This window comes from Aspergillus stella-maris (assembly GCF_047715825.1).
Source record: "Aspergillus stella-maris strain CBS 113639 unplaced genomic scaffold BDV14scaffold_5, whole genome shotgun sequence".
Classification (NCBI taxonomy): Eukaryota; Fungi; Ascomycota; class Eurotiomycetes; order Eurotiales; family Aspergillaceae; genus Aspergillus; species Aspergillus stella-maris.
Window position 1 is genome coordinate 15,808 of NW_027396799.1, and position 24,575 is coordinate 40,382.

At 50.0% G+C, this 24,575-nt stretch overlaps 11 protein-coding genes across 11 annotated transcripts; 5 read left to right on the forward strand and 6 right to left on the reverse strand.

Annotated features, from left to right (window-relative positions):
- Positions 1-40: 40 nt before the first annotated feature.
- Positions 41-986, reverse strand: cyp3 (putative peptidyl-prolyl cis-trans isomerase). Its single transcript, XM_073767320.1, has 4 exons — positions 825-986; positions 521-666; positions 328-465; positions 41-265 (listed from the first exon to the last, which is right to left on the reverse strand). Exons 1-4 carry the CDS (start codon positions 865-867, stop codon positions 74-76), a joined length of 519 nt encoding a protein of 172 aa, XP_073632168.1. The 5' UTR covers positions 868-986; the 3' UTR covers positions 41-73.
- Positions 987-1,062: 76 nt separating this feature from the next.
- BDV14DRAFT_165337 (uncharacterized protein) lies at positions 1,063-3,087 on the forward strand. The gene has a single exon (XM_073767321.1). It carries the CDS (start codon positions 1,681-1,683, stop codon positions 2,827-2,829), a length of 1,149 nt encoding a protein of 382 aa, XP_073632169.1. The 5' UTR covers positions 1,063-1,680; the 3' UTR covers positions 2,830-3,087.
- Positions 3,088-3,530: 443 nt separating this feature from the next.
- BDV14DRAFT_187227 (Hsp70 protein-domain-containing protein) lies at positions 3,531-7,368 on the forward strand (the record flags this gene model as incomplete). The annotated part of the gene is made up of 11 exons (XM_073770926.1): positions 3,531-3,573; positions 3,634-3,684; positions 3,735-3,861; positions 3,917-4,082; positions 4,147-4,379; positions 4,659-5,133; positions 5,188-5,668; positions 5,722-5,986; positions 6,224-6,228; positions 6,647-6,915; positions 7,021-7,368. 11 exons carry the CDS (start codon positions 3,531-3,533, stop codon positions 7,366-7,368), a joined length of 2,463 nt encoding a protein of 820 aa, XP_073632170.1.
- Positions 7,369-7,456: 88 nt separating this feature from the next.
- BDV14DRAFT_100743 (uncharacterized protein) lies at positions 7,457-8,269 on the reverse strand. Its single transcript, XM_073765476.1, has one exon. The coding sequence runs from the start codon at positions 8,075-8,077 to the stop codon at positions 7,544-7,546; it is 534 nt and encodes a 177-aa protein (XP_073632171.1). The 5' UTR covers positions 8,078-8,269; the 3' UTR covers positions 7,457-7,543.
- Positions 8,270-9,394: 1,125 nt separating this feature from the next.
- Positions 9,395-12,709, reverse strand: BDV14DRAFT_210455 (Zn(II)2Cys6 transcription factor; the record flags this gene model as incomplete). Its single annotated transcript, XM_073775895.1, has 8 exons — positions 9,395-10,060; positions 10,116-10,564; positions 10,615-11,165; positions 11,224-11,505; positions 11,563-11,904; positions 11,956-12,477; positions 12,527-12,571; positions 12,655-12,709. The coding sequence occupies 8 exons, from the start codon at positions 12,707-12,709 to the stop codon at positions 9,751-9,753; spliced, it is 2,556 nt and encodes an 851-aa protein (XP_073632172.1). The 3' UTR covers positions 9,395-9,750.
- Positions 12,710-14,430: 1,721 nt separating this feature from the next.
- On the forward strand, positions 14,431-15,574 carry BDV14DRAFT_100852 (iron-sulfur cluster assembly protein CIA2). The gene is made up of 2 exons (XM_073765477.1): positions 14,431-14,854; positions 14,903-15,574. The coding sequence occupies exons 1-2, from the start codon at positions 14,623-14,625 to the stop codon at positions 15,274-15,276; spliced, it is 606 nt and encodes a 201-aa protein (XP_073632173.1). The 5' UTR covers positions 14,431-14,622; the 3' UTR covers positions 15,277-15,574.
- On the reverse strand, positions 15,248-18,640 carry BDV14DRAFT_100905 (116 kDa U5 small nuclear ribonucleoprotein component). Its single transcript, XM_073765482.1, has 4 exons — positions 18,440-18,640; positions 18,246-18,391; positions 15,967-18,186; positions 15,248-15,917 (listed from the first exon to the last, which is right to left on the reverse strand). Exons 1-4 carry the CDS (start codon positions 18,457-18,459, stop codon positions 15,355-15,357), a joined length of 2,949 nt encoding a protein of 982 aa, XP_073632174.1. The 5' UTR covers positions 18,460-18,640; the 3' UTR covers positions 15,248-15,354.
- Positions 18,641-19,142: 502 nt separating this feature from the next.
- Positions 19,143-20,554, forward strand: erg10B (acetyl-CoA C-acetyltransferase). Its single transcript, XM_073765479.1, has 2 exons — positions 19,143-19,812; positions 19,861-20,554. The coding sequence occupies exons 1-2, from the start codon at positions 19,237-19,239 to the stop codon at positions 20,377-20,379; spliced, it is 1,095 nt and encodes a 364-aa protein (XP_073632175.1). The 5' UTR covers positions 19,143-19,236; the 3' UTR covers positions 20,380-20,554.
- Positions 20,554-22,597, reverse strand: BDV14DRAFT_100895 (putative ZIP family zinc transporter). Its single transcript, XM_073765481.1, has 3 exons — positions 22,145-22,597; positions 21,871-22,059; positions 20,554-21,825 (listed from the first exon to the last, which is right to left on the reverse strand). Exons 1-3 carry the CDS (start codon positions 22,155-22,157, stop codon positions 20,729-20,731), a joined length of 1,299 nt encoding a protein of 432 aa, XP_073632176.1. The 5' UTR covers positions 22,158-22,597; the 3' UTR covers positions 20,554-20,728.
- Positions 22,135-22,597, forward strand: BDV14DRAFT_100857 (uncharacterized protein). The gene has a single exon (XM_073765478.1). It carries the CDS (start codon positions 22,181-22,183, stop codon positions 22,469-22,471), a length of 291 nt encoding a protein of 96 aa, XP_073632177.1. The 5' UTR covers positions 22,135-22,180; the 3' UTR covers positions 22,472-22,597.
- A 1-nt stretch (position 22,598) lies between these two features.
- On the reverse strand, positions 22,599-24,478 carry BDV14DRAFT_100894 (Atg14 domain-containing protein). The gene is made up of 2 exons (XM_073765480.1): positions 23,654-24,478; positions 22,599-23,606 (listed from the first exon to the last, which is right to left on the reverse strand). The coding sequence occupies exons 1-2, from the start codon at positions 24,261-24,263 to the stop codon at positions 22,690-22,692; spliced, it is 1,527 nt and encodes a 508-aa protein (XP_073632178.1). The 5' UTR covers positions 24,264-24,478; the 3' UTR covers positions 22,599-22,689.
- Between the last annotated feature and the right edge of the window lie 97 nt (positions 24,479-24,575).

Sequence of the window (24,575 nt, forward strand, 5' to 3'; positions counted from 1 at the left end):
TCTTTTATTAGGGTATTTAAATACACTCAATCAATCGAATAGTTTTTTTCTTTTCTCTCGCTCATCCCGCCCATCACATCTCTCCACACTGGGTGATTGTTACATCTTGATTTGGCTTGTCCCTCGTGGTGCGAGTGTTCTCGATCATTCGGACAATGTCCATTCCATCAACTACTTGACCGAAGACAACATGCTTGCCGTTTAAGAATGGAGTCGCTGCTGTCGTGATGAAGAATTGGCAACCATTTGTGTTGGGCCCAGAATTCTAAGAGATGGCATTAGTATCTGGGGTGGTTCTGTCGATTGAGGATGCATGGGAATGCTCACAGCCATACTCAGAAGACCTGGCCGGTCATGTCGCAAAGTGAAGTTCTCATCCGAGAATTTGGGAATCCCGTAGATAGTGCACGTGCCTGTGCCATCCCCATTGATAAAATCGCCCCCTTGAATCATAAAGTCTTTGATCTGAAATGTGATGCTTTAGATTTGCACATGTCTTTGCGGCTAAAGGAGTACTTACTACTCTGTGGAACTTACTCCCTTTGTACCCTTGAGGCCGATTCTGCGAGTTCTTGCTCTCGCCAGTACAGAACTGGCGGAAATTTTCAGCAGTTCGTGGTGTCACATCTGCGAATAGCTGCAATTTTAGACGACCCAATGGCTCACCTGCGGGAGGGCTCAATGTCAGCCGGCATCCTAGAGTCGCATAGACCTCATGCTAGCAGTACTAGCAGCTGCACTGCAGAATGTTTGCAATTACCCAGCGCACCATAGTACGGGAACACAGAGTACTATACGAGCAGAGTGCGCAAAGGCAGACCTACCACCGAGAGCAACATCGAAGAATACAATTGGATTGTCGCTCATGTTGAATTTCAGACTCGCTTTAGATCCTATGAAATGGATTAATATCTCCCGGCTAGACAGTCAGTGAGAACTCATATTGATCCCAGAGGTATTAATCCGTAAAGGCTCGTACTTCCATCGGCCCCTCAGGGCTCCGGAGTCCGGGCGGCCAGATCCCTGCGGGACTTGGCGCAAGGAGACAGACCATCCCGTGATCACAGACGTCTACCTAGGAACAGGCTCACGGCCAAGGTGCCGTTCCGTCGTGCGATCATCCTTATTGCCTCGATGCGGAGATTCTTTTCCCAGGATCTGATTTATTATCTGGACGCGAGTGGACGCGAGGAACTGCGAGAATTGGGGCGGTACCAGGGCACTTGCAGCTCTAATAGCAGCTGCTATTAGTGATGCCCCGTCAAGTGCTCGTTCCCAGGTGTTTCCCGCGCTGCTCTCTTCGACTGGATGAATTGCAGTATTATCGACGACGCCATTTTATGAGATTTTCGGTGTGAGACTTGCTCTACCTTGCAGGGAGGTAGATCTAGGACTCCGGAGCACCCGATTCAGACGACGGCTTTTCTTTCGAAACCATCCTTTACAACTGCCTTACAGCTCAGCGATCCGCAGAGGCTCCCATTCCTCATCCGACTGCCATCGATATGTCTTCAACCAGCTCATCGCCAGGGCCTACTAATTCCGATAGCGGCTCTGATGATGGGGGTTCGAGTCCCACCAGTTCACCTCTTCTCTTTTTTGTTGCTTTAGGGTTTGGAGTTGTCTTCACAAATCTATGGTATGCTCATTCTCGAAATATCCATACTATGACTGATAGTGATGCTTGCTTGTAGGATTATAGTGGGCGTCAAGTACTGCTTCAGGTATAATCAGCGAAACCGCCATTTACGAAACGAGGAGACCGGCGAACCAATAGACCTGGTTACAATGCCACGAACTCATCGGAGAAGAAGGGAAAAGAAGTTGATGACCATGGACGAAGTCAATGAACGATTTCCACTTATAAAATATAAGGTCTGGAGGTCCGCGCGCGCAAACGCGGGATTATCAACGACTGGCGGCATCTCGGCCCCAGAAAGTGGTCTCACCCGAGAAGTTGAAGAAAACCAACAATTCCTTTCAGCCGGCACTATGCCACCTATCGAAGTGATGTCACATCAAAGAACTGGCTCAACCGTGTTGCAACCACCGAAAACTGTTGATAATTTCGAAGCACTCCCACAGCCGGATGAGAAGATTGTTGATGATACTTCTCAGCCAATCGCCCAAGTGAAGTCGGATCGGAGTGACACAGGAGCGATACATGCGGCGAATGATAGGACTTTTGAAGAGGATGATAATACTCTCCTTCCCGCCATCGTTGCTACAGATCTTGCAGCGAACCCTGGGGATTCTTGCGCAATCTGTCTCGACATCATTGAAGAAGATGATGATATACGTGGTCTTTCGTGCGGGCACGCGTTTCATGCGTCTTGCGTTGACCCTTGGCTCACTAGCCGCAGAGCTTCTTGTCCTTTGTGCAAGGCAGATTACTATACACCCAAGCCTCGTTCTGATGCTACCGAGCCATCCTCGACGCACGAACGCTCTGGTCGCCGCACTGCAGCCAGGATGTCGGCGCCACATCAGCCCCAGGCTGCTTTCATCAGAGGACGTGTTAATCCCTTTCGGCCACATATGGCACTGTCTCAGCGGTCTTTGCAGAGACCTCCGAGTGGCATAACCAATCCAGCTCGGCCAACAGGTCGCCGATTTTGGGGAGGGAGGCCACACGTCACACAGCATACCTCGGAAGCTGCCGACGCGCATAACTCCAGGACTAGATCTAGGAGATCAAGATTGCCATTCCACTTCTTCAACTTCCGCATGTTTAGAAACGGCACCGAAGATTCTACAAGGATTACTGGCACCTCGCATCCTCGCGAGACACCAAACCCTAGCCAGCTGGAAGCTGGACAAGCTCATTGAAGTGCTTCCAACGATGTTGAGTTTTTGACCTATATGTTTTATAGTTTTGGGTGCATGCGGTGCATGAGAGCATCTGCTTGGATTTTGGAGAGACTTGAGTTACGTTTGTTAAACCAACCGAGCTTCCATGTCTCTGTTTCTATTTATTGAAAGGATAATATGCAGTCTACGCCTTGAAGTTGAATTTAGACATGCCCGATTTTGGCCGTAGTAGTTTCCAACCGGATATTGTACCCTAATATTGATGGCAACTTGGCGACCGCACTATCGAGAAGTCAACGAGCCCAAGAAGCATTATTCAAGAGAAACCCCAGTCGATCTATGCTATAAACACGTTCGGACCCACTCAAATTCGGAGACCGAATAGTCTAGGGCCTAGGCATATGATCCGATACCTACCTTACCCTGGGGAGGCTGAATTATTACCTCCTCGTGGCCATTCACCCTTTGATCACGTGAAATTCGATTGGCACCTTTCTACTTTGGGCGGCCCCAAGTGGCGGGTGGGGACTTCGTACAGTCTTCCAGGTCTGAGGATTTTGAAAGTGGGTTTTTTTTTTTTTTGCCCTCCAGAATTTTACCGCTCCCACTTCAAAGCTGGAAGCGGATATATAATATCTTCTAGTCTACCCTTTTCCCCTTTCAATCATCTCCTGTCCTCATAATCCCATTTCCACTCTATTCATTTTCCTTTTGTCAAAATGTCTGACGAGGTTTACGAGGGCGCCATTGGTATTGACCTTGGTATGTTAAAACCTCGCTCTTTCAACACTCCCATGTCCAGTTTGCTGACAGTCAAATCAGGCACAACCTACTCTTGCGTTGCCAATTATGAGGGCACCAACGTTGAAATCAGTTCGTATTCAGACCTCCGCTGTTCATAACAAAAACCAACTTCAATATAGTTGCCAATGAGCAGGGTAGCTACACAACCCCCTCATTCGTCTCTTTCACCGACAAGGAGCGTCTGATTGGTGAGGCCGCGAAGAACCAGGCCGCCATGAACCCGAGGAACACTGTCTTCGATATCAAGTAAGTTGGAACAGAGGTTGGACTAGAGCTATTAACTCTGACAATTGTCTCACAGGCGTCTTATCGGTCGCCGTTTTGAAGACCCTGTCGTCAAGAAGGACGTCGAGGCCTGGCCCTTCAAGGTCGTTGACCAGGGTGGCAGCCCTGCCGTTGAGGTTGATTACCTCGGCGAGACCAAGACCTTTACTCCTCAGGAGATCTCGTCAATGGTTCTGATGAAGGTATGAACCATACTGTCTTTCCAGTTTTAGGCTAGTCATAGATTATTGACACGCAAGATGATAGATGAAAGAGGTCGCCGAGACCAAGCTCGGAAAGAAGGTCGAGAAGGCCGTCATCACTGTCCCGGCTTACTTCAACGACAACCAGCGTCAGGCCACAAAGGATGCGGGTGCCATCTCTGGTCTTAACGTTCTCCGTATCATCAACGAACCCACTGCGGCCGCTATTGCCTACGGTCTTGGTTCCGGAAAGTCCGAGAAGGAACGTAACGTTCTCATCTACGATCTCGGTGGTGGGTGAGTGCATCATTTTTTTTTTTTCATCAAAACCTTAATGGCTATGGTCAACTGGAGCTGCTACGGCCATGATCGGATCGATTTGCTTTGGCCAGATTGAGTGCTCTGACCATGGTCGGTCTTGGGCTATCACGGTCATGGGCGAGTCTGATTGGATTGACCATGGTCCGAGTTGGGCAATCACGATCATGGATGATTTAGCCGCTCCGACCATGGACCAATCAACTGCTCCAACCCCGGCCGAAACCCATATTGAAATTATACTGACCTGGATACCAGTACCTTCGATGTTTCTCTCCTCAACATTCAGGGAGGAGTCTTTACCGTCAAGGCTACTGCTGGCGACACTCATTTGGGCGGGCAGGACTTCGATCAGATTCTGCTCGATCACTTCAAGAAGGAATTCCAGAAGAAGGCCGGCAAGGATATCTCTGGCGACCCTAGGGCCCTCCGTCGTCTCCGCACCGCCTGTGAGCGTGCCAAGCGCACACTTTCCAACGCCACTCAGACCACCGTCGAGATTGACTCGCTGTTCGATGGCGAGGACTTCAACACCTCAATCACCCGTGCTCGTTTTGAGGACCTGAATGCCAAGTCTTTCTCCGCAACCTTGGAGCCTGTCCAGCAAGTCCTCAAGGACTCTGGCCTTGAGAAGAGCCAAGTCGATGAGATTGTCCTTGTCGGTGGTTCCACCCGTATTCCCCGTATCCAGAAGCTCCTCAGTGACTTCTTCGATGGCAAGAAGCTCGAGAAGGTATTTATAACACTGCCTTGATGCCATTCATGGTCATGCTGACGCGGTTTTCAGAGTATCAACCCTGACGAAGCCGTTGCTTACGGTGCTGCCGTGCAGGCCGGTATCCTTTCCGGAAAGGCTACCTCAGCCGAGACTCAGGATCTCCTCCTCCTTGATGTTGTTCCTCTGTCTCTTGGTGTTGCTATGGAGGGTAACATTTTTGCCCCTGTCGTTCCCCGCGGCCAGACTGTCCCCACCATCAAGAAGCGCACTTTCACCACCGTCGTTGACAACCAGACCACTGTGCAATTCCCCGTCTTCCAGGGTGAGCGCACCAACTGTGCCGATAACACCTCTCTTGGCGAGTTCACCTTGGCTCCTATTCCCCCTATGAGAGCTGGTGAAGCCGCTCTGGAGTGTGTTTTCGAGGTCGATGTCAACGGTATCCTCAAGGTTACCGCCACAGAGAAGTCTTCCGGCCGTACTGCAAACATCACCATCTCGAACGCTGTCGGCAAACTCTCTACTAATGAGATTGAACAGATGATTGACGGTAAGTCTTCGCGTTGCTTAACTGTTTGACAAACTCATTCTCACTTTTCGCAGATGCCAACAAGTTCAAAACCAGCGATGAGGCTTTCACTAAGCGCTTCGAGTCCCGCCAGCAGCTCGAGTCGTACATCTCTCGTGTTGAAGAAATCGTTTCCGACCCCACGATGTCCATGAAGCTCAAGCGTGGCAACAGAGAGAAGATCGAGTCTGCCCTCAGCGATGCCATGGCTCAGCTTGAGATTGAAGACTCCACTCCTGAGGACCTTAAGAAGAAGGAGCTGGCTCTTAAGAGACTCATTACCAAGGCCATGGCTACGCGGTAAGCGTCTTGACTGCTTGACCATAGCAAGGTGAACTTTCAATGTTGTGAGTTGGACATATAGGGACTTCTGGCCGGTTGTGCCTGGCACGCGCTATCATGATTGTTATCAAAAGTATCTTCTAGATTTTATGCGAGAGGGTAGCTTTGGAGCTTCTAATGATTTCAATGAGTTTTTCTTTGATCAAACATTGCTTTGCGTCTTTGCCATCGTTCGTAGAACCTATCACCCAACAGCGTCAGTCACAAAATAGCTCCTTGGTCATTAACTGCGGCCACTGTTCTTACAAAGTAATCTCCTACGTTAACGTTATTGTGCCTGGGATACCTGTGGGCACTCTTTGAGCATCAACGGTTCGACTTCCTTTAAATTCCCTTCTCCCAGCCAAAATTTCTTGGCGTTGAAAAGGACAATCGAAGCTCATTGATCAAGTCACAACATATTAATGGCAATGGCTTCATTCGTCCGCTTTCAGAACCAGCACAGTCGTGCTATAATGCGGTTTGTCGCAATCTCGCAGCGCTTTTTGCCTTCTTTCAAGCCGCTATCATTCCGGGCCATATACGGAGCAGGTGTTCAATGGCATATGCTTCGTCGGGGCTTCTCCAGCTCCTCAACCCTCCACAAAAGCAAGAAACGCGACAGCACGAAGCAAGCAGGCGCTGAAGCTAAAGGCTCACAAGCAAACGCCGCTTCAGAGGATTCTCTAGATCTTACACACCTCGATCACGGAATCGCAACCGCAGTCTCTCGATTGAAGGATGAGCTCTCGAAACTTCGAATCGGAAGCAGGCTGAGCCCTGAGACCATTGAGAATCTTCGAGTGCGGTTGGGAAAAGAGACCAAGGAAACGGTGAAGCTGGGAGAACTTGCCCAGATTGTCCCCAAAGGCGGGCGAATGGTCACTTTGCTGGTCTCTGAGGATAGCGTATGTTCTCCGTTATGTTGTTCTTTGCGCCCCAAGAATTGCTCATAGATACATGCGTGTACTTCCTAGTCCGAACTTGACTAATTTTAATCCTCCTTTTCAAAGCACATGAAATCTATAAACTCGGCAATTCTTTCCTCAAATCTATCTTTGACGCCCCAACAGGATCCGCACAATGCCCTCCAGCTCAACATTCCAATTCCTCCGCCGACGAAAGAATCCAGAGACCAGACTGTGCTTGCGGCAAAGGCCGCTACGGAACGTGCTGCTCAGAGTGTCCGCGAGTCCCGGGGTGTCCTTCATAAACGCCTTCAGGAAGTCATAAAAAAAAGGCTGGCTCAGCCGGACGAAGCACGTAAATCACACGCCAAGATGGAAAAGCTGGCGGAAAAGGGACAGAAAGAGATAAAGGACTTGTTCGATGCTGCGAAGAAGGCTATGGAGAGAGCTTGAGTTAATAGCATGCTCAGAGGAGGCTCGATGCCACTTTCATAACCTGATTCGGATACGCTTTCTTCGAATTCGGTGGTTTATTTGTACCTATACAAGAAATCCTTCAGAGGAGGATGCAATAAATGAAAATGCAGGCATATAAAAGCAGTATTGTACAAGGCCAACAACTTCCACTCTATTGGGCACGTTTGGCGGTACGATTTACAACCAAAAGTGATTCCAATTTCGCCATGAATTGTGAGCGCTTTCCGGCAGCCTGATAAGACTCGTTGTTTCTCAGATTCCTCATAATTTCCCCGACAACAGGTGACTGGTCGGGCTTCGTTGCTTCCACCGATGGGTACACTCCTTGAGCAAGAGACTCTACCAAGGACTTTCGTGCTCCATCTTCAAGAGGTTGAAATGTGATCGATGCAGGTTCTCTTAACTCGCCTTTTTTCTGGGATACCCTGTCGGCACGGTTCTGTGCAAATTGCTTTGCGACCTCGAGAGCCTCAGCCTTCTCCTGCTCACTTTTGAATTGAACGTATTGCATCTTATACAGTTGTCGACCAAGAAACTCAGGTGAAGTGTAGCCGTTGGGATAGCGCGCACTAAGCAGTGAGAGCTTTTCAGTGATTGCGGCAGTTGTAGCTTTGATGTCTGTCGGCAACGACGGCCACGTCTCCCGCAGGCTCTGCAGACTCGGGGGCTGGGGGTGATATTGCATCGGGACCGGCTTCGACTTCTCCGCGAGTTCTCGGTAGATATCTTCGAGCTCAGTAACCTGTTGATCACTGTCGCCATCCACGCCCAAAACCTGCTGCCGAGGGCGTCTGCGTGCATCTTTTGACGCCGGTTTCGAGATCAAGGGCTTTTTCCCACGCCACGGTGCTCCTGTTCGGGCCCCTAGACGGCGCGGGCCTTTCAGAACATTAGCAGGCTGGCTGCCGGGTTTAGAGGCCCCGAACGATCTCGCATCAATAACCCGGCGCGGGCGAGGCTTGTCTGGGTTGGACTTGTTGAACTTAAGGAGAGCTGGTGGAATCTTCAACTTTTTGGGTTGGTCGGTGGATTGTCTGGGACGCTGTGATCCAGCTATTGCGAGAGCTCGTTAGTTGAGAAAAACAGATAGTGGTTCCGATTTTGCAGATATGTAACATAAAAAAAGACATCTGGGGTAGTATAGGGCATTGCTGAAATATCGCGACTTACGGGGAGGTGAATCTGCTTTCAATGCCCCGGAAACGGAGTAATTGCGAATCAAGGGAATGGGAGAATCCCGCAGTCCGATCCAACGCGGACGGAGTAGCATGGCCCTAGGTTTGAGCATGTTAGACAGCGACGACTCAGCAAGTGAGTGTTGTGCTCCGGTGTATGCGGAAAGATTCCTGTCGTCGGATTTCTTGGATCGTGTCACATGATTTGGTGCTGCGTGGGAACTTCCGCACCAACGAACACGAATATCCAGTCAACTTCTACGTTCTGACTCGAGGTTGACACATTCTCGTTGCAAAATCGACAACATGATCCGTCGAAAACCTACCGCCATAGCCATTACATCTGATGACCTTACAATATTCGAAGAGGAGCGGATGCGCAAGTTGGAACAGGAAAATAATGGCCATGGCTCCGCCCAGCATGGCACCCGCGTCAACATCGACCCCAGTGATGAATTGAAGCCACTACCTGGCGACAAAGCAAGGATAGTCAGATCTCGCGAAGAGCGTATTGGCATAGTTCAACGCAGTTGAATCCTCAGCTTTGAGAAGGGCAAATCGAAGACTTATGCCAGAGACGTGGTCGCCTTGAGGGTCTTCTAAATCTTGATGGATTCGAGTTACCGACTAGTTATCTTCGAGTTTACTGTTTTCGACAACGATTGATCTACGGAGTCAGGGTACATATACCATATTTGGAATTTACCTCGACAAATGTGCACACATGAAATGCACAAATGAAATCATACAGAACATGCCAGGATTCGGTCAGATTGGGCTATCTGGTCATAAGGTCTTATTCGCGAGCACGTACATGTACAGTTTCCGGTTTTGAGTTGAGGACGGAAATGCTTTGCAATTTGGCAAAAATATAAGCGGAAAATGGGGAACCTCCAAATCAAGTGGTCTCGTGGTCAATACTGCTTCATGGCCACGGCGAAGTCTATCCGCAGTGACGACAGCTGGAAATGACTCTTTTATAGGGTTCTCAAATGGCCAAGGGCTTTCTTTGATTGAAATAACTCAAGGGGTATCATGCTGACTTTCATCTCTATTCACTGTAGCACTGTACAAGTAGACATTACCTCCCGGGTATCACAGATACTCACATACCGAGGGACATGAGGTAATATGTGATCATTGCCAATGATCCACATCGATAGTGCGGCTTCGTACGACGTTTTCAACGTTGGCGTTTCGCGTTATTTTCCATCCCCATGTCAACAGAGTAGTTCCATCGTCGTTTGAGACCATGCGGATCATACACACTCGCCACGCTTTGCTGCCAATCGCGTGCTGTAAACACCACTTGTTGCGGATTGACCTGCGGTTGTGAGACTGACGAGGCTTGCGAGACCGCAAGCTTGGCTGGCTGTTGATATTGCAAAGCATACTGGTCTACCAAAGCGGGCTGCATTCCTTGAGACGTCCCGGGCATTGCCATTGGTGGCGAATTCACGGCAGGACTGAAGGAGAATGCCATGTCCCATTGACTTTATAAAGATTAGCGTCATGTCACGAAGGGCACAGGATTTCCGGTGTTCTTACTTGATGATGCGGGTTGGATCCCAGCTGTTCTCATCGACCAATGGGGTATCGGTGTGTACAGGATGCGTTGCAAGCATGCCTGGGGCTTGTAGCTGAGGCGTACCACCCTTGGAGTCCTCAGTGCCAGCTGATATCGGGGGCGTGATCGGATAAGGGTGAAAACCAGCTCGCTCCTGCAAGTTAGAGATTTGATTAGGTTGCGGGTGGTATTGCGTCTCAAGGGTAGGGCTGGGCTGATACGGCTCGGAAGGGCTGCCGTAAGGAAATGTAGGTTTGAGTTCGAAGGGGCGGTTGATGTTGGCAGAGAACGCAAGACGTAAAGAATCGATCTGTGCTTGTATTTCGGGCATTGGCCAAGCCGTTGAGCATCGCTCGAGTATCCGCATATGGCGGGTGAAAAACTCTCTTGCGTCGGTGTGAAAATCGGGGTCAGGGGATGTGATGGCAACCTGCCGAAGTGTTAGAAACCATATGCTCAATAAAAAAAGACGTGACTCACCAGGTGCAACATTGTGCATGTCAAGATACAATAGATCGTGAAATTAATGCCTCTTAGCATATAGAGTAAACCAGACAGACCGAAACGAGCCAGTATTGCTTCTTGAAGTCTACAAAGACACTTGGCAGACGAGTAGCACAATGCCATGTGCATCTTCCAGTTTCCACCGGCCGGAAACTTGGAGGCAAGTAATTGTGGCCTGTGGCAAAGGACTATACCAAGATGACAATGCGAATGCATGTTACCGACGAAATGAGAGGGGATCCACGGAGGCGAGCCGTCGGGAGGATAATTGACCTGCAAACCCGATGGAAGGCTTTGCAACCAATCGGCAAAAACTGGGTTATTTTCGACGAATTTCGAATTGGAGCCCCAGTCCTTCTGCCTCTTTATCTTGTGATAAACATCCGTGAGTATGCGTATATGATGAGCGTTTCGAACAAAATAGGCGTACTGCCTAGATCGATCAAGCTCAAACTGGTCCAGATTCTCAATGTCCAATTCGGGGTCCATATGAACCGTTTGTGGGTCAACGCTGTAGTCCGAGCGCCCTGCGAGTATGTTAATGCTGGGTATTTTTGAAGGACTTTAGCTAGGATGATTTCGTACCTTGCGGGGCACCTATCATAACTTCGACGACTAGAAGGGCCTGCCACACCCTAGTCTGAACCAAGCACTCGACTGGGCTCAAAGTACACGCCTTTTCATCCATGTGAATATTGTAGTGTTCGTGAATATCCAAGTCTTTGGCCATCGATATGATCGTTTTGACCGTCTGCCAAGAGCGATAATAGTATCCTTTCTTTGGCAATGATTCCCGCGCTTTCAGTAAAAGGAGCAGTGCTTGAATCGTGCTCAGACGCGGGACATCCATGAAGCTGGACTCGTGTCCTTTTAGTAAAATTTAGTATCTGTTCTGTGGAGTACAAGATAAAGGGGAAGTCTCACTGGTTGCCAATGCCAGCCACTGCGCCCCTTGAGCTGGGTCATCCGAGAGCCTTCCTGCGCAGGCAAACAAAGCTTCAAGCAAAAGAGGCGATATTGCTTTTCGGTCATGTTGCCATTGGTAATAGAAATGCCCTCGGTGGATGATAGGAAGGTAGGGATGAATTCCATCAAAATATATTTTCAGATAATTCATGACCTCATCATCGGAAGGCATGAGTTCTGGAGGAATACGTATTTTGGAACCGGCTCCAGTACGAAGAGGAGGAAGACTCTCTTCCAGTTCATCTTGGGTGGGTATTTCTGGCTCTGATCTGTCCGTCCTCTGTTGCCGAATATATGGGGCTTTTTTTAATGTTAGACTGTTGTACGATTAGAAGAATCACTTCAACTTACCAATTCCGGTTTCATCAATTTTTAGTTCACCAAGTACCTCACTAAGATTCTCAGCGGTCGAATGCTCATGGTCGCCAAAATCAATACCCTCTGCGATAGGCTGCGCCTGATTGACGGGAAACATCTGCTGGCTATGGTAGGTATCCTGAGAGATAGGCTCATGTGATGATCTTGTTTCGTAGAGACCGGGCTGGGTAGAGACGCTGGAAGGTGCATAATGAGAAAAGCCGACGCCATCATTGTACTGTGGCATAGCTTGCCCATGTGGCGGGACATTTTCGCGATAAGTTTGAGGTATTGCATAGGATGAGATTGAATGTGAAGACTCTGGCGCATTGAGTGTGTCGAGCGAGCTGGAAGGATAGGTATCGAGCCCCTGTCCCTGAAAATCGCCCTCCTGCCCTATAGTTGGAGGCACACATACTAGTTTGAGTCGAGTGCATGCTGAACAAGGCCAGGTATTCGTTGTAGCAGCGTCACACTTAATTTTCCGCTTTCGACAGCCGTTACAGGCACGCATGACTGCAAAAACTCAGCAACAGTGCCAGAGGATACAAAGCGGGGTGCCTACCCTTGAGCCTTTTGTGTCTGTTATGCTCATCAACGAAGACATAATCTGGCAAGAGAAGGGGTCAGCATTGAGAACGTACTCTAGAACATCGGGGAGTTGTGCGGCGCGTTGCTATGATAAAGCCTTACTTTTCTGACCCTCGCGAGGAGGGCCCGTGGGAGGCATATACGAAAACCCTTGCATCTTGGTCCGTGGATCAAGCGCGATGGTAGACGAGTGAATCAACGCGAGCCTTCTAAAACCAGAATAACAGTCTGAATGGTGCGGGTGATGGTGGTCGCAAGGCCCGCCTTGCGACAAGGGATTCCCCTCGCAAGTCGCAAGACAGTATGGCCGTGATTTGAGCTCGTTCAAGGCCACCCAAACGGGCAGTCGGTTCGCGCAGTCTATTCACGAAGTGTTTGACAGGAGATTGAGTTCCTGTATACAGAGATCTCGCCGCTCCGAAAAATCCGGTCAAGCGTAAAAAGAGGCGCAAACAGCTTGATCTGGCACCCGAAAAACAATGTAGGGTAATCGCAAAACAGCGCAGCCGTGATAGCAGGTTGCGAATGTCCGATTGACTTGAACGGCGATAAACTTGTCGTTAATACAACACTTGAGAGTTGGGGTATGTACGATGATAATGTACAGGGTGCCTAATCGTTGGCGCGCGATGTCAGCGACTGATATAGCAACGGTTTAAAGCGAACGGACGAGGACAAAGAAGATAGAAATGGCTCTATGGAAGTATCGCTGCTCATCCTCAGGCGCCATTCAGTATGAGGCGCTAGCCACTTCGTATGCAGCGTCGAAGGAAGCGGTGCACTCATAGATTGACTGTCAAGGGAGACCGAGGGTACTCACAATGGAAGAGTAAATGGAATTATGCGGAGCGCATTGTGCACTAGCAGCACCAGCGATTATATAAGATCCACTGCTGACTGTTTGATGGAGAAAGGACGAGCTAGCACACGATGTTACACTCCAATTGACCGTGGACCGTCACCATGTGAGGGCGCCCGGTTTAAGCACAGCGACACGGACCCGATGTTGAGCGGTAAAGGTGACAAGGGCCTAGCGTTCCAAGACTGAAGGCCAGTATGAATAGTGGCCAGGTATGAGCGAGAGAATGGGCCGTGCACAAAGGATTGAGTATTGTAGGTGGTAAAGGTATCGTCGGAGTGCAAGGCAGGTCCTCGGTGCGGCTAGGTCATAGCTACGATCGTTCAAGTATCGCGCGAAACGTAAGTTGTCAGACAATCGAGTCAGGAGCGCGGACCAAGCATGGGTGTGGAAGATAAAAAAAGCAACAGCAGTATACAGGGTAGCCGATAGAGGGCACGCAGCGGAGCAGACGGTGGAAGAGTACAAGGTCAGCTACTCGACAGTAGTGACGCTGGACAGTGGACAGTAGTCAGTAGTAGTCACGGTAGTGGACAGGAGGGATGGAGGGCGATCGGCCTCGGGTGTTGAGGGGGCGCGCTGATGTGCGGCACCAGCAGCAGTCCCAGTGTCCCGCAGCCCAATCCCATCTTGCATCGCCATGATCCCAGTCCCAGTGGCTCCGCCTGGAGGAACTTCGGGCCTTTCCTGGCTTCTAGGTGATTAATGATCTGCTCAGGACCAGGTGGTTGTGCTCTGTAGTAGCCCTCCAAGCCCTACAAATGCCTAGGCATTCTTCCCTGGAGGGGCTGTCGAAGCTTCTACGCCCACGCATGTCATCCAACGATCCTTCCAGCCTGCTGGCCTCCATGGACAGAGTTTAAGCGAGTAGTGGCAAGTTCCTGCATGGCTGGGCATCGAACTCGGTTTCGACTGGGAGTAATCTTCAGGACAAAAGCATAATTGTGATTCTTAATTTTAGACACATATAATATGATATCTAAGCAGACGGTCTAGAATCCGAGCACGGCAGGGATGCTGGACGGTAAATTCAGTGCTCCCTACGGAGTACTTCTCACCACTCTCGGCCTGCTCTCTGAAGAGTGCGGGGTGGTCCGGCCCCTCGGAAAGATAGTTCTTCCACAGCCTTGACTTATTGCGGGTGGTGCATAGTGCATACTCCTGAACCGCAATAACCAAATTGTCGATTCTTCTGTCGAGGACTTTTCACCATGGCTTCTGAAATGCAAAACTCGAACCCGACAATTCTCAACACTGCTGACCTCCCTACGCGTCTTCGGCCTTCAGTCATCCAAAAGGTTGGCACTGATGGGAGCGACTTCTTCGCCTCCCTCTTTCCTTCTCATGCGGTCGGCATTCTTCCGGAATACTCCTCCTCGGCCTCTGAACCCGAAAGCGACGATGACCTGATGGAGGAGCCTATTGACGAGCAAGAAATATATGGTAATATCCTCAGCCATCTATAAGGGCAACTTGGTTTAACGATGCTAGATCTCATATCTACCATTTCCGATCCTGAACATCCCATTTCCTTGGGGGCATTGGCAGTGGTATCGCTTCCGGACATTGCAATTAAACCCTCTCTCCCAAATATACCTGATTCGCCGCTTCGGACAGTCACCGTCCTCATTACGCCAACAATCACCCATTGCAGTTTGGCCACTGTCATAGGGCTTGGCGTGCGTGTTCGTCTAGAACAGTCACTTCCACCTCGCTTTCGAGTGGACATACAAATCAAGGAAGGAACGCATAGTACTGCCGACGAGGTGAACAAACAGCTCGCCGATAAGGAGAGAGTTGCCGCAGCGCTCGAAAATGGTACACTAATGGGCGTTATCGCCAAGATGCTGGAAACGTGCAGGTAAACTTTACATTGTACACCGACGGGGCTGTTATTTAGAATACCGCACGCGGCAAGTGGTCTAAGTCGCGCAACTCGGCAATCACGATTCAAGCACACCACTCTCTTTCAAGCCCTTCCAAAGCTCCGGCTCTAAAAACTTACTCACGGTCACGTCTTCCGCCAGACCTTTCCGCCTTCTCGTCTTTAGAACAAAGTCCCGAGCTGTTGCCATTGCCGGAGCCGTTTCCAGCGGCTTCAACTTCACGTCACGATCTAACGGATCGCCGGGGACCACGCTCCACTTGTCAAAAACCAGACTGACGGCTGCCTGTCCTTGTGTGTGAATCCGAAGATCTGTCTCGAAGCCAAAAGAATCGATTACTGGAATAAGGCCACGGACGGAGTATAGAGGCGTTCCTGCGATGGGTCCATCAGAAAGAACATGGCCTCGCCTGCGAGACAGGACGGTGTAAACAGATGCAACAGCATCTGCTGGCCCTGTCATCGCACAGGAATATATCGGCTCCATCAATCGAGGCGAGGCCATGAGGAATGATGAGTAGACGGCCCGTCTGGCGGTGGGGATGATTTGGCCGCCGCCCCTGTAGATAGCTTGGTCAGCCAGGGAAACGTCCGTGAGTCGGAATTTTGCGTTTCGAATTGCTGTAAGAATTAGCATGTAATCTGAGTTTACATGTGAGGAATAACTTACGCTCCTCGCACAATGGACCTTCTCGGGTTCCCCAACTGAAGCCCTGTGTTATAGAATCCCTAACGCTTCCAAGAAGCTTCTTGTCCACTTGTGATGGTAACGTATCGTCCTGTAGCATATTCGGCCCCATCTCATCTGGGCCAAATGCCCAAATACTTCTCGCGGCGAGTTTATCCCAGTCGTACCTCTCCTCGAAGAATCGCGCGACTTTGCGTATTGGGTCTTTGATGCTGACCTTGCCGCTCTCGATATCCTCAGCTATGCCATCATCTAAAGGTTCGGCAATCATTGTGATCTTGTTTAATTTGTTTGGTGTGATCGAATAGCACATGATGGCTGATGTCTCAACGACAGTTTCGCAGAAACGGGTGACAGGGTCAGAAACCTTGATTTCCATTTCGGAGAACAGTCTTCGTAAATCGTGAAGCACACAGTCCATATAGAGCTCTCCCGTTCCGAGGACTATATGCTCACCGGACTCTTCAACCTTTGTCGAGATAAGTGGATAACTCTTGTTGACTTTGCGAAGACCTTCGAGCATTTTGGGCAGTTCCGAGGGGTTGACAGGCTCCACTGCAACCTTAAAGACAGACTCTGTCATGTGTCGGACCGGCCTGAAGATGTGCGCTTCTTCATCAAAATTGGAAACAAGGGTTGCTGACTTCACAATGGAATTATCCACACCACCGAGAAGAACCAGGTTACCGGCGGTGACGCCGCTTGTTGGAATGTTGTAGCGCGTCTCGGCGATCCAGACATCCGAAATGGTAGCATTGACCATGTCCTCTTCATCGTCAGGAGTATAACCCTCACCGAGAACTCTAACCTGTTGGCCCGGACGGGCTGTGCCACTTAGGATCCTTCCAAGAGCATGGAACCGCGAAGCGTCTGTGCTTGCCAAAAGCTTCGTAACATGCACAACGAGGGGTCCATCAGCATCGCATCTGGCCATCGCGTCTGCCACTTTTGTGTCCATGGGACCAGTGTAATATCGTTCCAGAGCTCTCTTCGCACCCTCCACCGGAGAAGGGATATGTTGTAGAACCATATCCACGAATCCTCCAGCAGGACCAAAGAATTGTTCACAAACCAGATCGAGCAGCACCTTGGCATCTGCCCGGAGCTGGGTTGGCTTCAGACTAATGCCAACACTAGCGAGCGTGTCCTTCAAATCCTCGGGGCTTTCGCTGAGAGTGTGCGAGTAAAGTTTGTATATGGGTTCCAAGATGAACTTGACGAATGTCCGTTTAGAGTTCTCTTCCACTCCTTTTCGGGTAAACTTCCGACTCTTTGGGTTGAAGAAAATATCACCCCATAGACGTATAGCGAAGTCGCTCGTTTCGATCTTAGGATAAGTCTCGGCATACATCTTTGCGAACGACTGTAAAGTAAAGCACCACTTCATTGAGGCACAAGCGAAGGCCACATTGCCCTTTTCGGGGCTCAGCCGGCGCGTCTCACCATGTCCAGGTATGGTGCTCTCGATTACTGTGTTGACTTCCTCAATCACATGTTTCAATTTGAAGTAGGCATCGTTGGGTGGGATCTTCAGCTCCAAAATCAGCCTGTCCATCTTGTTTACCACCAAGGTTAGGGGGAGGTCCTCCAAAATGGCGTGCTTAATGATTTGCTCCGTATTGGCTTGAACACCCTCGACAACATCAACCACAAGAACGACACCCTCGACAAGCCGTGAAGAGGTGGCTACCTCGTCAACAAAGTTGACATGTCCCGGAGTATCGATGATATTGAACAGATGCGACTTTCCTTTGGAGCTCGGAAGCACCAAACTCATAGGTGCCGCTTTGATCGAAAGTCCCCTTTCTCTCTCCAAATGATGAACATCTGTATAGCGAAGCTGTTCCTCCCTTTTTCGCCCTGTTTTCTTGTCGAGGCGCTCAGCCAGATCATGTGTTTGCATGACAAGCATGTCCATAAACGCGGTTTTTCCATGATGTAGGTGGCCAGCAATCGCAATATTTCTTGTTTGTTCAGGGAAGTTGAGCAGATCTGTCATGAATTCGCGCGAGTAAAAAACTGGCGGCAGTTGGCTTTCCTCGATCGAAAACTTCTTTTGGGTGACTGGCGCAATTATTGGCTCGGAGAGAGGTTGCGCATCCTCCTCTTGTACCAGTGTCTCGACATTCTCACCGTATGTTTGTTGCGCGCTTGGGTAGTATTGTTTGTCTTCGTGTAGGATAACGGCATTGGATGGTCCCTCTAAAACGCGTCTCGAGTGTTAGAGGAGTCAAGCTAATGAAGTCGTAGGGGTAGCGCACCGTCCACTTCCATCAATTCCTGCCGAGAAGCCTCTTCATCGTCATCTGCACCGAAAGCTTCGTCATAGTTAAAGGCCTGCGGCTTGACATCGTCCTGCTCGAGCTCTTCGTCGGATTCTGCGGCCTCGCCGATGTAGTTCCCAAATCTAAGGGGAATCAGCCAGGTCAAATCAGGTAAAATAAGTCTAACATACTCATCATAAAGGTCGTCCATTGTGCTGTCGCGCGTAATGCTCCAGCCGTGATAGCTTTGGTGCAACTGGAGGATTACTTTTTCGCGGCCGGTACGAGCTCTTCGGGGTAACTTCAAGAACTTCTGCTCGCCGAGCTTGGCGTCCCGATTCACTGAGCCGCCGCATGCTAACCGGTATTTCACCACATTGGACCATTGTTAGGTAAAAAAAGTGGGCAGATCAGAGAAATCATTACTCAGAGTAGCTAATTTGACTGGTTTTTTGAGAATGCAAACTGTCCCATACGCAATTTTACCCTTTTGTACCTCCTCCTACTACGTATTCTCCATCCCACCCCACCTCGCCGACACCGCTCAACCTGTCCTTCTTTTGATTTTGAGGTATATAAAGGGTGGTTCGAACTCTTCCGGTCTCAATTGCTTGCTAGACTTTGTCCTTTGTCAAGACTGAGCAGTTCCATTTGAGCAAGCCCCTTCTACAAAACCGATACCATCCCCGCATAGACCTCGCCCTCCCTCTTGTCTCCCACCATGGCTTCTCTTCCTCCCGTTTACATTGTCTCTTACGCCCGCACACCCGTGGGCTCGTTCCTGGGGTAAGAAAATCATTGGTTTGGATCAACAGGAGTAATACTGACATCGTGACCTTGCGACAGCTCTCTTTCAAGCCAGACCGCCCCGCAGCTGGGCTCGCATGCGATCAAAGGTAGAAGCCGTCACGAGTACAAGAGTTTAATATGCTAACAAACCTTTCACCTTTAGCCGCCGTTGAAAAAGCCGAGGGTATCAAGTCGTCCGATGTTCAGGAGGTTTTCTTCGGAAACGTTCTTTCTGCCAAGTAGGACAATTCTATGGATATACATGTGCAACATTAACCTTTGCAGTGTCGGCCAGAACCCCGCTAGACAGTGCGCGCTCGGCGCCAGTCTTGAGCCTTCTACAGTCTGTACCACAGTAAACAAGGTTTGCGCCTCAGGCCTGAAGGCTGTCATCCTCGGTGCGCAGACCATCATGACAGGAAACGCGGACATTGTCGTGGCTGGTGGAACCGAGTCCATGTCGAACACTCCTCACTACCTTCCCAACCTCCGTACCGGAGCTAAGTACGGCAACCAGACCATGGTGGACGGCATTGTGAAGGATGGGTTGACGGACGTTGGCAAGCAGGAACTCATGGGATTGCAGGCGGAGGAATGTGCACAGGACCACGGTTTCGACAGACAACAGCAGGATGAATACGCAATTCGATCATACGAGAAGGCTCAGGCCGCTCAAAAGGCTGGCCTTTTTGAAGACGAGATTGCTCCCATTGATCTTCCCGGCTTCCGCGGAAAGCCCGGTGTTACCGTGTCGCAGGATGATGAGCCCAAGAACGTAAGCGCTGAACATACTCTGCTTGGAGGAACCTACTGACAGTCATAGCTCAACCCTGACAAGCTTCGTGCTATGAAGCCGGCGTTTATTCCCGGCAGCGGAACAGTGACCGCTCCCAACTCCTCGCCCCTCAATGACGGTGCTGCTGCTGTCGTCTTGGTATCCGAAGCCAAGCTGAAGGAACTCAACCTGAAGCCAGTTGCAAAGATCCTTGGCTGGGGTGATGCTGCCCAGCAACCCAGCAAGTTCACAACCGCCCCTGCACTTGCCATCCCTAAGGCTCTGAAGCACGCCGGTATCTCTCAGGACGCAGTTGATGCTTTCGAGATCAACGAGGCTTTCAGCGTTGTTGCACTCGCCAACCTGAAGCTCCTTAGTCTCTCTGAGGAGAAGGTCAACATTCACGGAGGAGCCGTGGCTATCGGTCACCCTCTTGGAGCCAGTGGAGCCCGTATTTTGACCACCTTGCTCGGAGTTCTCAAGGCCCAGAAGGGTAAGGTTGGCTGCGCCGGTATCTGTAATGGTGGCGGTGGTGCCAGCGCCCTAGTTGTTGAGTACCTGGCTTAGCGGTCCTCTAGTCATTAAGAAGCGGCTTTTTAATTACCTATACCATCTTGTCACGACCTTATGTACCTACTAGAGATATAACAATATACGCAAATTGATGCGTTGGTTATCTATTCATCTGAACATCATATGCCGTACAGTGTCTTCTACCCAACGACTGCCTGGCCCTGAGCTTGGTGGCCTGACGCAATAGTTACAGTGTCCTACACTCTAGGCATACAATGGTTATACATCAGGCGGAGCAATGGACCAAAGCAAGAAGAAGGGCACATAAGACCGCTAGTGTGGATACAATGAGTCGCTATAAAATTTATAAATGAAGCTTCTTCATGAACCTCTGGCGCCAGTCTTAAGCAAATGCACCGACAAAGGCCATCAGAAGCGCGCCAGCAGCTACCGCTATACAAGCCTCAACGCGCCGCTGGCCCCGTAGGGTCACATAACTGTCTTCGCTCAGAAAGTCCTCTGCCAGAAGTTCTACCAAGCCAGCAAAGAGCAACAACCCGCTGCTAATTGCGTTTGTAATTCCAACCATGAGGAGACCTGTTGCGCTGGCCGGATCATAGAAATTATGTAGGACAAGGCCGATAGCCTGGCCGATCGGGGTCGTGGTGCCGTAAGCAAGAGACATAAGCCACGGTTTGGTTGACGAAAGAGGGAAAAGGTCTGGGATGAGGGACGCGATCCTAGCGCCGAGGGCAAAACCTTCAAACGTTTGGTGAAAACAGATGGCCACCAAGAGGACAATAAAAGATGTGCCTGTGGCGACGCTGACGGCCATCCCAATGAAGATACTATGAAAAAGGATCCCGGCCTCAAGTAAAAGGCATTGCAAAAGCTGGCGCTGGGGATTCTGCAAACTCATCTTGATATCCGCATTCGAAACACCCGACTGGGAGCGACGATGATTCGCGGACCGTTGTGGATTAATAACCCTGTCATTTTCTCCAAAGCCCGAAACGGCATCCTCCTTGACCGATTGCGGAGAAGAGCTCTCTGGGCTAAAATCGTCCGTCCAGTCTGATGAACGAGTATCATATGCATGTGCTGACGAAGTCATGCGGGATCCAGATACAGACGAAAGGTGGATGTTGTTTGTAGCGTCGAGGTGAGTATCAGCATGTTCGTCGCTATTTGCTCCTTCGCTGATCAATTGATCATATTCGCTGCCATGAACATGGCCAGCCCCTTTCATGGCAAAGAACATCTCCACAAGGACAACGCCAAAGACTGCGAGCATGGCAACAAACCCGGCCATGGCACGGTAACTCTCACTCCAGAACCGAGGAAGACATGGATCGGTCAACGAAACGAATGCTGTGGGGAGTAGATGGACAAACGCCGTGGCAATGAGCACCCCCGTCCCAAAATGTCTTGATATGAAGAGAAACCGCCGGGGTATTGGTAAACGCGGAAATCGGCGAGCAATGATAGGAAATGAACATGCTTTGAAGCGTCAGTAAGTCCACAGCAGACATAGGACACGCATACCTAATGTGCTCAGCAATAGAATGAGAAATAATGCCATAACATGTAGCGAAGTGTTGTAGGCGCCTTGCCTGACTGAGCCACAAGTCGGCTTTGATTGATCGGAGTCTCGGTATACATTCCGTCGTGATATCTCTGCTAGAAGCAGAGCATCTGGCACTGCCGAAAGCGCTGAAGCACTGGATTGAGACTCTGCGGGATGTTAGTAATTTAAACCTGATAATAATGCCAAAAACAAGTTAGTGGGGGGAGGGGGTTCAAAACACCGGCAACTCACCTGAGAGTCCCATATCGGCAGCCCGGTACCCCTATTATGATATCCTTATGCGTCCTCCCGTCGTGGGTTGTTTGGCATCTGATCGCGCCAGGGAGATTTCCAAGATGCAGTTCGGTTCTGAGAACGCAATTGGGATGGCGACACCGGTACCTTAATCAAGATGCACTGGTAAGTTTTTGCATGCGTCACTCTAACCAGTACTCTCAGAAAGTATGGCGCTCTCACGGATCGACGGCAGGCATGCTGTGGAAACGGTTTGAGCGTCGACTTCAAGAGCACACGTTTGCGCCGAGCCATTATCTTATCAATCAGAAGATCCCGGGTTAGTAAGCGGCCCGCTCCACCTCTCACTAACAACTACCCAAATACCTACTCTTAGTGGGTTATGTTAACTGTAGGTCTCTAGTTTGGACAACGGGATACACTAACATCATACAGTTATGAATAGTCCGTTTGTAGTGGCTGGGAGTAGAGAATGAGTGTTGAAGGCTTCAGCATATAAAATAGCGAAGCTATCAAACAAATGGCATGAGATCTTATATCTATCACCTATTTCTAAGCTTAGTCCATCCACTCGTTCCTCTTGATCGAGCGGTGCCAGGAAAACCGTCTAGGGCATCTTGCTTGACTGCGGAGTCCTTTGCGTCTACAGATTCTGATCTGTGGTTTGGTGCCGTACCCGTGTTACTAGGGAGTTCGTGAGAATTTGTTGGCGCCTGAGGAATATCATCCCACTCCTTTTCCTCTAGTAGCTCCCATTCCGCACTGGCCATCTCACCAAGAAGTGTTGACTTTAGCCTGTCAATGACTTTTGTGGGATTTGGTAGTTTCCAGTTCTTGGTGAAGTCGGTTCCTTCGGATGCACCTAGGAAAGAGTGCGCGGTACCGTGGGAGTAATGACCAAGAATGGGGAAGGACTTGCTCCGCTGAATGGTGGTCTTCAATCGTGAAGTTTTCTTGATGTCACTTGCAAGAGCTCTGACCATAGTCGAAGATTGTCCAGGGGGCGCAACAAGAAGCTGCCATAAATTCTTGCCGACATCACAGACGTCTTCCCACGAATCGGAACCTAGGCTGAGACCTTGGCTTCGACACAGCCACGACACATTCCAGGCTAGAAGAGTGACACCTTCGATGAATAGATTATACGTCCCAGGGTCCTCCTTTGCTAATTTTGGGAGACTGTTTTCGATGTAGAGGGGTCGAGGACGAGGAACAGACGTATGTGGGTCAGTCACGCGGTATGCGGTTGAGCTCGGGAACGTCGAGTGCTCTGATGATGTCAATGAATATGACTCTCGGGAAAGGTACGAAGCGGAGGGAGTGTATATAGTCGCATGAGGGTAGTTTTTGTGTGGGAGCGTAATCTCGGCGGGTAGCCTGAGCGACAGGTAGTGAGAAACGAGGACCAGAATGTGAGCTATGTAGGAGACCGAGGTTGATATATGGTCTGGCGAGGCGCCTATCTATATATTAATACCAAGCTTGATGACTGAAGTCGGGGACTACCATTCAGTTCTCGGAGATCAAGGATGTTTACACCACCAATGGTGTAGGTCTCCTTCAGACCATCGTCTCTCTTCCTGACCTTTTGCCTTAAGCCATATAGACTTGCAGCCTCACGGCACAAGAAAATGCGGGCCTCCGCGGTCTTGGTGTGATTGGAGTGCCACAAATGATCCGTCCTCTTGATACTGTTCCGAATGCCGCTTAGGAACCCTGATTCTCGCTCCGCCAGTTGGTATACAGCTGATTCGGAGTCGGAGCGTCGTCGCGCTAATGTTATTCGGCGCTGTGCGATATCATACTGCTTATCTTTGATCTGGGACCTCATGCTCTCAATCTGATCGGTGAGAACTTTCACCCTCGCAGACGATTTGGTTTGCTCAATACTGGCACATTGAGAGGCCCATATAGAATCATGTAGTTTCGCGTCTGCTTCTCGTATTTGTTCTTGGTCCCCCGCTTCCTTCACGGCGGTCTCTATCTGCTGGCCTAGGTTTTCTCGTTCCAAAAGAAGGCTGGCATTGTTGAGGCGTAGCTGGTAGAGATGACTTCGAGCACATGTTGAGCAGAGTAAGGCTGATAATTGAGCGCGCGTGCATATGTCGCAACTCATTTCAGGGGATTTGAAGTCGCTCGGTCGGACTTCGAAGCAACTGTTCGGGGTTCCAAGTCATCGGGTATTCGATCAATAGTCCGGCTGCTCGGCCTCGGACCCATGCGTGTCGACTGAGACGGTTGCATATAAGATGTTAAATATCATTTCTCTCTCCGATATGTTGCAGAGCTGGTAGAGACCGGAAAGCACAAGCCCAGAAAGGTATTCACAGCGAGGATGATGTTGAAGTTGGGTCGCAGGTAGGACGTCACCTGATAGAGCCTCAGGCAGCATATGACTCAGCTGCGCTGAACTGCTTCCTTGTCCCTG

Excerpts from the sequence above, each read along its gene's own strand:
- BDV14DRAFT_165337 (XM_073767321.1), top strand. The coding sequence starts at position 1,681 with ATGCTTGCTTGTAGGATTATAGTGGGCGTCAAGTACTGCTTCAGGTAT.
- BDV14DRAFT_100894 (XM_073765480.1), bottom strand. The coding sequence starts at position 24,263 with ATGAGTTGCGACATATGCACGCGCGCTCAATTATCAGCCTTACTCTGC. Across the intron at positions 23,607-23,653 it reads TGATCTCCGAGAACTGAATG|GCGCCTCGCCAGACCATATA; the intron begins GTAGTCCCCGAC and ends ATATATAGATAG.
- BDV14DRAFT_100857 (XM_073765478.1), top strand. The coding sequence starts at position 22,181 with ATGATATCCTTATGCGTCCTCCCGTCGTGGGTTGTTTGGCATCTGATC.
- erg10B (XM_073765479.1), top strand. The coding sequence starts at position 19,237 with ATGTTCAGGAGGTTTTCTTCGGAAACGTTCTTTCTGCCAAGTAGGACA. Across the intron at positions 19,813-19,860 it reads AGGATGATGAGCCCAAGAAC|CTCAACCCTGACAAGCTTCG; the intron begins GTAAGCGCTGAA and ends TGACAGTCATAG.
- BDV14DRAFT_100905 (XM_073765482.1), bottom strand. The coding sequence starts at position 18,459 with ATGGACGACCTTTATGATGA. Across the intron at positions 18,187-18,245 it reads GGAATTGATGGAAGTGGACG|AGGGACCATCCAATGCCGTT; the intron begins GTGCGCTACCCC and ends GACGCGTTTTAG. Across the intron at positions 15,918-15,966 it reads AGGTCCATTGTGCGAGGAGC|CAATTCGAAACGCAAAATTC; the intron begins GTAAGTTATTCC and ends TAATTCTTACAG.
- cyp3 (XM_073767320.1), bottom strand. The coding sequence starts at position 867 with ATGAGCGACAATCCAATTGTATTCTTCGATGTTGCTCTCGGTG. Across the intron at positions 667-824 it reads CTTCGATGTTGCTCTCGGTG|GTGAGCCATTGGGTCGTCTA; the intron begins GTAGGTCTGCCT and ends GCCCTCCCGCAG. Across the intron at positions 266-327 it reads CAGGTCTTCTGAGTATGGCT|AATTCTGGGCCCAACACAAA; the intron begins GTGAGCATTCCC and ends GCCATCTCTTAG.
- BDV14DRAFT_100852 (XM_073765477.1), top strand. The coding sequence starts at position 14,623 with ATGGCTTCTGAAATGCAAAACTCGAACCCGACAATTCTCAACACTGCT. Across the intron at positions 14,855-14,902 it reads TGACGAGCAAGAAATATATG|ATCTCATATCTACCATTTCC; the intron begins GTAATATCCTCA and ends TAACGATGCTAG.
- BDV14DRAFT_100895 (XM_073765481.1), bottom strand. Across the intron at positions 21,826-21,870 it reads TCTATTGCTGAGCACATTAG|CATGTTCATTTCCTATCATT; the intron begins GTATGCGTGTCC and ends GACGCTTCAAAG.
- BDV14DRAFT_100743 (XM_073765476.1), bottom strand. The coding sequence starts at position 8,077 with ATGCAATATCACCCCCAGCCCCCGAGTCTGCAGAGCCTGCGGGAGACG.